Source organism: Coniophora puteana (genome assembly GCF_000271625.1).
Source record: "Coniophora puteana RWD-64-598 SS2 unplaced genomic scaffold CONPUscaffold_7, whole genome shotgun sequence".
In the NCBI taxonomy this organism is placed as follows: Eukaryota; Fungi; Basidiomycota; class Agaricomycetes; order Boletales; family Coniophoraceae; genus Coniophora; species Coniophora puteana.
The window spans coordinates 975057-983761 of record NW_006913059.1 but is presented as its reverse complement, the minus strand read 5'-3'; the positions used below and the strand labels follow the sequence as shown (position 1 = coordinate 983761).

At 54.6% G+C, this 8705-nt stretch overlaps 3 protein-coding genes across 3 annotated transcripts; 2 read left to right on the top strand and 1 right to left on the bottom strand.

Moving 5' to 3' along the window:
- Nucleotides 1–3162: 3162 nt before the first annotated feature.
- CONPUDRAFT_154475 (uncharacterized protein) lies at nt 3163–4164 on the bottom strand (the record flags this gene model as incomplete). The annotated part of the gene is made up of 3 exons (XM_007771205.1): nt 3163–3207; nt 3277–3701; nt 3750–4164. The coding sequence occupies 3 exons, from the start codon at nt 4162–4164 to the stop codon at nt 3163–3165; spliced, it is 885 nt and encodes a 294-aa protein (XP_007769395.1).
- Nucleotides 4165–4346: 182 nt separating this feature from the next.
- CONPUDRAFT_154474 (uncharacterized protein) lies at nt 4347–7314 on the top strand (the record flags this gene model as incomplete). Its single annotated transcript, XM_007771204.1, has 8 exons — nt 4347–4734; nt 4789–4951; nt 5043–5346; nt 5404–5529; nt 5580–5900; nt 5946–6269; nt 6323–6661; nt 6712–7314. The coding sequence occupies 8 exons, from the start codon at nt 4347–4349 to the stop codon at nt 7312–7314; spliced, it is 2568 nt and encodes an 855-aa protein (XP_007769394.1).
- Nucleotides 7315–7808: 494 nt separating this feature from the next.
- CONPUDRAFT_34049 (uncharacterized protein) lies at nt 7809–8229 on the top strand (the record flags this gene model as incomplete). The annotated part of the gene is made up of 2 exons (XM_007770784.1): nt 7809–7990; nt 8034–8229. Coding segments are annotated over 2 exons (378 nt in total), but the record flags the coding sequence as incomplete, so codon positions are not given.
- Nucleotides 8230–8705: the final 476 nt, after the last annotated feature.

Here is an 8705-nt window from a genome sequence, read left to right as displayed (position 1 = left end):
ACTTCTTCGAAAACACCGTTCACCTTGATGGTGTCGTACTCGAGCTGTGTTGCTGCATCCCACTGTGGCGTGTCATCCCGGTTCATCGCCTCCTCATACGTCTGCGGCTCATCATCAAGCGAAGTTGATGCTTTGTACGCATGCTCCTGAGCGTCCTCGTACTCGGATTCGGATCGCTCCCCCTGTGCATCGCCCACTGTCTCGGCTGACTCTGGTTCAGGTTTTATGGCAGGGGTAGCTGGAACTTGAACAGGCCTGGCCGGGATGGTGCTCTTGTCATATGAGTTGACAAAGTAGCGAGGATCGTCATCCCGAGTGGGTGCATGTCGAACTCGAGTACCTCGGCGAAGCTCGGCAGGTGGGTACGGTGCTGGTGGTCCAGCCGGACGTGTGCCTCTGCGATTTCGGCGCTTCTCCGAAGGTGCAGCTGGAGCCGAGGCTGCATCTTGGTCAGGTTTGACCTCAGCAGTGGGCACGGATGACAAAGGCGTGGGAAGTGGCAGAGGCGCTGGTAGCGTTGGAGGTGGACTTGCCGGCATCGTTGGCAGCGACTCAATGACAAGACGCTGCGGACTAGTGCTACTTGGAGTACCGGTGTCAGCCTCAACAGGGGGTGGCTGTGCAGTGGCGCTCTCGTCGAAAATGACATCGCGTGAGACGAGGATGCGCTTCGTCTTGCGATCTAGGCAGATGTACGCCTTGCGATCTTCAGCATATCCCAGGAACGTGCACACACTTGACTTAGCATCAAGTTTCGTGCGGTGCTGGTCGGGGACATGGACGTGCGCAGTGCACCCAAAAACGCGGAGATGCGCAATGGATGGCTTGTTCCCTGTGAACGCTTCTAGCGGAGTGATGTCATGCTTGAGTGCCCGTGTCCCGACACGGTTCAGGACATAGGCGACATGGAGAACTGCGTACCCCCAGTACGTATCGGGCAGTCCAGCATCGTCCTTGATGGTACGTGCACCCTCAACTAGGGTACGGTTCATCCGCTCGGATTTGCCGTTCTCCTGTGGCGTGTATGCATTGGTCTTCTCATGCAGGACACCCTTCGACTTGAGGTACGCATCAAACGCGGCTGAGACGTACTCGCCTCCACCATCAGTCCGGAAACGGTCGGGTCGCTGGCCAGTCATCGCTTCAACACGCTCGAAGTAGGCCTTGGTGGCTCCAAGGGCCTCATCCTTCGATTTGAGAAGCTTGACAGTGACATGGTGTGAGTACCCATCAATGAAGGTGATGAAGTACTTGTGTCCGTGACGCGTGGCTGTTCGCATTGGTCCACAGAGGTCGGAGTAAGTGCGCCCGAGGACTCGGTGCTCGGCGACTTGAGACTCCTTCGAGATCACATTCCGGTGCTGCTTGCCAGCTAGGCATGGCTTGCATGGTGTCTCATGTGCTTCACCCGGGTTCGAGATCTCCATGCCCTCCACCATCTGCTTCTTGTAAAGGCGGAGAACCCAATCGTAGCTGATGTGGGCGAGCCGACGATGCCAGGTGTCGAGATCTGCACGTGATGCTGGTGGCTGAACAGCGCTGGCAGCATAGTGAGCCTCAGCGTCAGAGTCGGAGATGTGGGGAGCAATGAAATAGGCTGCTTCGGATGTGATGGGCGAACTGCGTAGAATGTAGAGGGACTGCTCGCGGTGTGCAGCAGCAACGAGTGCGCCTCGGTCGCGAATGCTGCACAGGCCGCTGTCGAACGTGACATCAAGGCCGTGGCGAACGATTTGCGGAACAGAGAAAAGGTTGGCATTGAGCATGGGGACATAGAAGACGTCGCGCAGGATAGTTCGGCGTGTAGTCGAGTTAAAATGGACGTTGAGCTCAACCCGGCCAATGCCCGTTGCTTCAATCGCACGACCGTCGCCGATGACGATGCGCTGCGGTGCCACGAGGGCACTGAACGTCGAGAACCAGTCGCGTCTGCACGACATGTGCGACGACGCACCGGAATCGACAATCCACTTGCCCGAGGGGTTGCCGGGCGACGAACCAAGGGCAGACCCCGCCCAAAGCTCTGCCATGAAGAGCTGAAGCGGTTCGGCGTCGGCGTCGTGCTCGGCGTGCGCGAGTCGGGCGCTATGTTCCCTCGTCTTGTCCTTCTCGTGTGACGACCCGTCGCCTGGCGACGTGGACTTGCCGCCTTTCTCCTTCGACTCCTCGTCGGCCTTCTTCTTCTTGCATTCGCGCTCGTAGTGTCCCTTCTTCTTGCAGTAGTTACACTTCTCTGCCCTCTTGTCCCTCTTCGGCTTGCCGGCACCCTTCGATGGTTGAGGAGCAGTTGTCGCCGCGAGCGCTTGCTGCGTTGTTGCGCGCGACTTCTCCTCGATGAGGACTTGCGAGGCGACTGACGTCGTCGTGAGCTTCTCGTCCCGTGCCATGAGGATGGTGCGGAGTGTCGAATAGGAAGCGGGAAGGGAAATGAGCATGGCCACCGCAACGAGCGAATCGTCGAGGGCCTGGCCGAGGTTGCGGATATGCTGCGCCTTCGCTCTCATCTCCGTGAGCTGGGCCTGCATGGGTGAATCCTCCGCGAGCGTGCTGCGGAACAGCTCGCCGATGAGCTGTGCGATGGTCTGCTGACCTGATCCCTCGTGGCGGTCGCACAGGGTCTTGAAAACGCCGTAGGACGTCTCTTCAAGCAAGACACTGTTGAGCGGCTCGTCGGCGAGTGTGAGCGTGATCTGCGCTCGCGCTTCCTCATCTCGGGTGATCCACTCCTCCACAGACTGCGGAAGCGAGTCCGGCGGCCTCTTCTCGTCGCCCTTGACGATCCCGTAGAGCTTTCGAAGCTTGAGGACCGTCTCGATACGGTGCTTCCAGGGCCGGAAGTTACTGCCATCGTTCTTGAGCTGCTCTATGTCGTATAGGCGGCTGGATGCGTGGGTCGGACGACTGGATGACGAGGTTGTACTCGAAAACGAAACCGGGGCCGGCTGGGCGGATCCGCCGGCTTGCGATATCGATGGCGCCGGATTAGAGGCTGATGCAGCCGGGAGGTGGGCTGAGGCAGACGTAGGGCTGCCGACCATGGTTGGAGATGATTATCGAAGAGATCGAAAAAAGCGAATGGGTCTTGTAATGAGCGGCGGGGCTCATAACCTTTTGTGAGGTTACGAGCGGGTGGTGAGTTGACTGAATAAGATAAGAATAAACTCAGTCCCGAGTGTCGAACACGAAGACTATATTGTTGTAGCTAACCTGAATAAGATAAGAATAAACTAAACTACAGTTAGCTATGATATGGAAATAACGAGTGTGGTAACATACCTCAGTCCCGAGTGTCGAACACGAAGACTGAGGGAAAAGACTACGGCGGCGACGCGCGTTGACGAGACGCCCGCTTACATAAGCTATCGGAAGGAATACTACCTCGGCGTACTCTAAACTATGCAAACGTACGATATAACAACACCATGGGATTTCTCCCAGCTTTGAGGCATCAATGGTGTCGTAGACGTGTGTGTGGTCCCGAAATGGTGGGTCGTCACCGTGTTTTATGAGGGATAGGGCCCAGAGTTGGCAGAGGATGTCGATGTAAGTGGCCGACATCTGGACCTGCCGGAACATAAAGTTGGCTGTCTCAAAAGCCAGCCGCGAGTCGAACGGGTGCCAGTCGTCAACATTGTTGGGGGTTAGAGAATTGGGTGGAGAGCCGGGAGGGAGGAAGTTGCTGTCGGGATCGCATTTTCGGCCTGAAACGGTGTCAGAGCCAATGCAAGCCAATGTGCTGATGTACGTACCAGTAAGATATTTATGGAAATATCGCGTGAGCTTCCCGACATTGACTGCATCTCCAACCGTAGGGTCTTCGCCAATATCCGGACTGTTGCGAGAGGTGGTGTCTTGAGGTGATGGGGAGGCCAAGGGAGGGGAAGGCGAGCGAAGCATCTCAAGGGAGAAGTCGACTGGGGAAGGTGAGCGGCTTGGAGGTGAGTAGGGAAGAGCAGGGCTCGGAGGGGCGGGCTGGTGGTGGTAGTAGTCTTGAATGTCGCCAGCATGCTGACTGTGGAAGTGCTGCGTAAGTCCTGACGCGTTGCGGCAGACACGTTCGCAGCCGTCGACTGGGCATCCATAGCGTTGGTGAGCATTCTTCGTTTTGGAGGATTTTGACTTCTTTGCCTTCGACTTCCGGTGCTGGCTGTGCTGGGAGGGCATATTGGCTGGATCTGACCGGTACGGATTGGCGGTTGAAAAAGCGCAAAGGTCTACGCGACGGATGAGGCTTGTTTGTTTGTATTCAGTTCGAAAACACCGTGTCAAGTTGAACATGACACCACTTACGTGTTCAGTTTCCTTGGTTCATTTTCCAACTACCACCACCGTAGCCTCCACGTACGATGTCTTCCAAGCCCGTTCAGCCTTCAGACCGTGCCCTTCGCACCCGTATCACCAAACCAGTGTCCGCTCCTGCACCCAGTGCTGTCCAAGTCACCACAGCCGCCAAGAAACGGCCGTCCAAGGCCGACCGTGATGCTCAGAAGGATGCCAACGAAGCCCGGATGCCGTCAACCATCCAGCGCCTTGCAACAGTTGAGCACGAAGAGCAGCAACGCCAACGTCAAGCGTCGCAGCTCAAGCCAATGCCGAAGAAGGTGCCACGTCCTGCTGCGAAGCAGGACACGTCAGCTCAAGCCAGTACGAAGACGTCATCTCAAACCTCAAAGCCCAAGTCTACTTCGACCAAAGGACTCACCAATCCTGCAAGCTCTAAGAAGTCTGCTCAAGGTCAGTTACATCCACGTGTTGAGTCTGAAGCACCTATTGACCTGCATTTGACAGATGCACAGCCAGCGACCAAGACCGTGATGCTGAGGAGGGAGAAATCGTCAACACGTAAGGACATCGACGGAGCGCGTCAACAACTTGATGGGAACGTCATCACTGCGCCGCGCCATCAGCAAGATACCATGAATGGTAAAGTCCCGGTCAATGCTAATGATGTGTGAGTATTCTTCTGCTTCTGTATCCATCACCATGCTTCAGCTCACCGAACTTACCCTCTACTATCGTGACCTTGCCATCTTCTACACCAGTCCCCAGCCCGGCACCCAGGTCCAGTTCCTCAAGCGCGTCGCCAGCTGGACCAATGGCGTTGCTCAAGAGGGACGAAAGACTTCGTCATCCACGTCTGCTTCCGGATCCATGGCAGGCCGAAGGACCGTGAGCACTGCACCAAGCACTGTTCGCAGCAAGGTCAGCAGCACCAAGTCAAGAGCACCCATCAACATTGTGCAGAACGAGCAAGATGACGATACACCGGGCGCTGGTATTCACACCGAGGATGATGCCATCACTGTGGCAAGAGAACGGAGTGCCATTACTTCGGAAACTAGACAGGTGAGCATTCGTAAAATTTCTGGATTTTTTTTCGCGTGCTGACACTTGGATAACAAGGCTATCATTATGGTCAATACTACTGACGACACGACTCTGCCCTTGCCCATATCCCCACCAACTGTGTCTCGACAGCTCAAGCGGAAAGCAGCTGCTCTCGACCTAGACGAGGGCAGCAGCACAGAAGTAAGTAATTTACCTGTCCTGATCAAGCTTTGTTGACTCTGCACTCGCAGTTTGAGCTTCCGAGTGCGGACTCTGATCTCGACCCCAACTATACCGAGGCGCAGGTGCTGCCGAGTTTCTCGGACCCTCCGACACCCATCTATTACGCGGAAGGAGGTGAAGACGGAGGTGTCGAAGAACCCATGGACCAGGACCAGGACCAGTACACATCCGGCGAGGATAGGGACGATGGTGCAGAGGACGAGCTCATGGCCGAGGGTGAAGAGGCTGGCAGCCAGATGGAGAACGATGATGGCGAGGAGAACGGCGAGGGCGAGGAGAACAACGATGGCGAGGATGAGGAGGCCTCGACCCATCGCACCACCAAAGACGTACGTCTCATTCTCACTGGCGATTTGCTCTCATCCCGTCTTCAGATGAATGCCCAGGTTTCCGCACCTGTCCAGCGTGCTACCAAGCGGCCCCGTGTCACTCCTTGCGACTCCACTGGTGAAGGCTCTGGCAACTTGGGCGGTAAACGCCGGGTGTGGGTGCTTTCTGATCTCCCCCCTGGTGCCTGCGACAACGGACGCTGGGGCAACGAGTTCCTTCCGACTATTGTCCACTATTTCGGCGACAGCGATACGGTCTGGAACAATTCTGACTCCGACATCATGGACGCCATCAAGAAGGCATGGCATGCAGTTTATGGCAAGCCTCTCCCTCAAAACGAAACGCTCACTGGTGCAGTTTTCGGCCTGGTATGTACCCCAGCAATACTCTACATGTCTTTAGAGCTGACTATCTGAAATAGACGAAGAAGAAGCTGGTGGAGTGGCGGAGCGCTTTTGGATCTACGGCCATTGCAGCCCTCATCGCGTCCCTCGCGCAGCATGCCAAGTTTACTTACGAGGATCAGAAGGAGTTCGCGGAGGGACAGATTTGGGAGGACCAGTTTCTCAACTCGGGCAAGAATAGTGCGGGGCGGCCTGCCGGTATGCTGCTCGGCGAGTTCTTCCAGATTGTTCTCGCCTCCCACCAGCTCGCAATCCAAGGCCGAGTGCACGTCCCAGAATTCGTTCTGAAGCGGAAGGACTCTCAGGATCAGGCAATCTATGCGCCTATCGCTGCGTGTGTTCTAGCTGCCGCCACCGTAAGTAATTCTCACTCTTTGGGACATATCATTCACGCGATGTATGCTAGTGTTCCCGTGCCCTCATCTTGGTTCGCAACGCCTCCTTCGGCGACATTGACAAAGCCCTCGGCCGTGTCAATGTCGTCGTCCCTCCGACCCTGTCCAGTGTCAACAAGGCCAAGAAGAGCTTCGACGCCGTCAAGAAGCAAGAGAAGGCCCGCACCAAGAAAGAACGCGAGGAACGCGGGAAGGCGAAGGAGCAGGACGCTGAGAAGGACAGGGCGATAGAGGAGGACGAGGAGGACGAGGTGGACGAGGAGGAGGAGGAGCTCGATGATGAGGGGTCGATCCTTCCATTCTCGAAGGATCACAACGAGGACGCGACGTTCAACTATGCGTACCTCATCAATCGATGCCCAAACGAGCGGCTTGCCGAGGCGCTGGCGATGTCGTCGAAGTACATCGTCGTCCCTCGCAGGCTCAAGAACTCGAGCGTCAGTCAGGCCAAGCAGCACTTTGAGCCCAAGCTCGACGAGCGCGCCTTCCGGGAGATCAATCGTAAGTCCCCTAGTCTGCTATCGATACTCTGTCTAATACTTTGGTTCCAGTATAAACTCCTCCCGCCTCGTCTCGTTCAGCTCTCGCTTTCTTCGTCGATGCCCGGAACTTGATTGTCGCGCCTTATTTTCTTGCATGATACACTTCTACACTCGCAATAATCGCAGCTGCATCAACATTCGTCATGAATTCACGTTTAATTGATGCGCTTTCCCCTGTATTTATACATTTACTCGAATCTGGTTGCATTTGTCGATGTATTAGATACCGGTGATCAATACATCCCACGTCGTTTTCTAATACACCCCAGCTTGAGGACCCGAATTATCGAAGAGTAAATGCACCAGCCAATACACACAGGTCCAGTGCTAATACACATTGCTGACGAGCAATACGGGAACCTACTTAGATAAATGCAGAATTGTATTTGCCGTGATATGTCTTTGACTGCATTGGCGAGCGGCTGCGCGCGGCTAATACGGGCTAATACATGTGTGAAATTCCTGATGTGCTTGAGAGTACTAGGCCATGTTGGTCAACAGCCGCTCAGCACTTTCAAACGCGTTTTACATTTCAATCACAGATTTCTCTAGTTTCCTCAACAAACATGGCCTTGAAGCTTTACAGCAACCCGGCATCCCCTTGTTCCCGTAACGTTGCGACGGTTTGCAAAGAGCTCAACCTTCCTTATGAGCTCGTTGTGGTCGAATTCACCAAAGGCGTACACAAGCTACCAGAGTACGTCAAGAAACAGGCCTTCGTCCAGATCCTTTATACTTTGAGTCCTTTGTTGCTATTTCCGTGTCTGAAATCCCCGACGCTATACTCGTAGGGATGGCGACGGCTTCATGCTCCTTCAGTCTCGCGTCATTGCTCGCTACCTGGCGGTCAAGCATGAGAACACAGACATGGAAACCCTATATACAAGCAACATCCAGAGAAGAACTCTCGTCGAACAGGCGTCTATCGAAGCATTCAGCTTTTACCCGTCCATGTACGACACCGTTTCTGAGAGAGTCTTCAAGCCGTGTGTTCTTTCTCGAACTGTCGCATGCCACAAGTCTGACCTGCCTCCGATAATGCCTTCCGTGGTGAGCCTACTGATGAGGATAGGCTTCAGGGGTATCTGTCCACCTTGAACCAAGGATGGTGTTTAACGCTACATGATTGGTGGCTAATCCATATTACATAACATGTACAGCATTCCTCAAACTCACCTTGAGATATTCCAAATTCACAGGATAATTGTGGATTTTACGGAACCAAAGCTACAACATAAGGGCCGTTTCGTTTGAAGATATAGTACGTGCCAAATGCAGTTTAGCTTGAAAACTCAAACTTCAGGACCTCGGCATTCTTTGGTTTGCCCATGCTCCTTTCCATCAAGGCGGCGTGCTGTGTTGAAGCTACGATAGGCTCAAGATTACCACGCAAGTACCGGGTTAACTCTAATTGTGCACCCCATAACTGCCCGTACACTGTTTTTGACCATATTTACACTGAC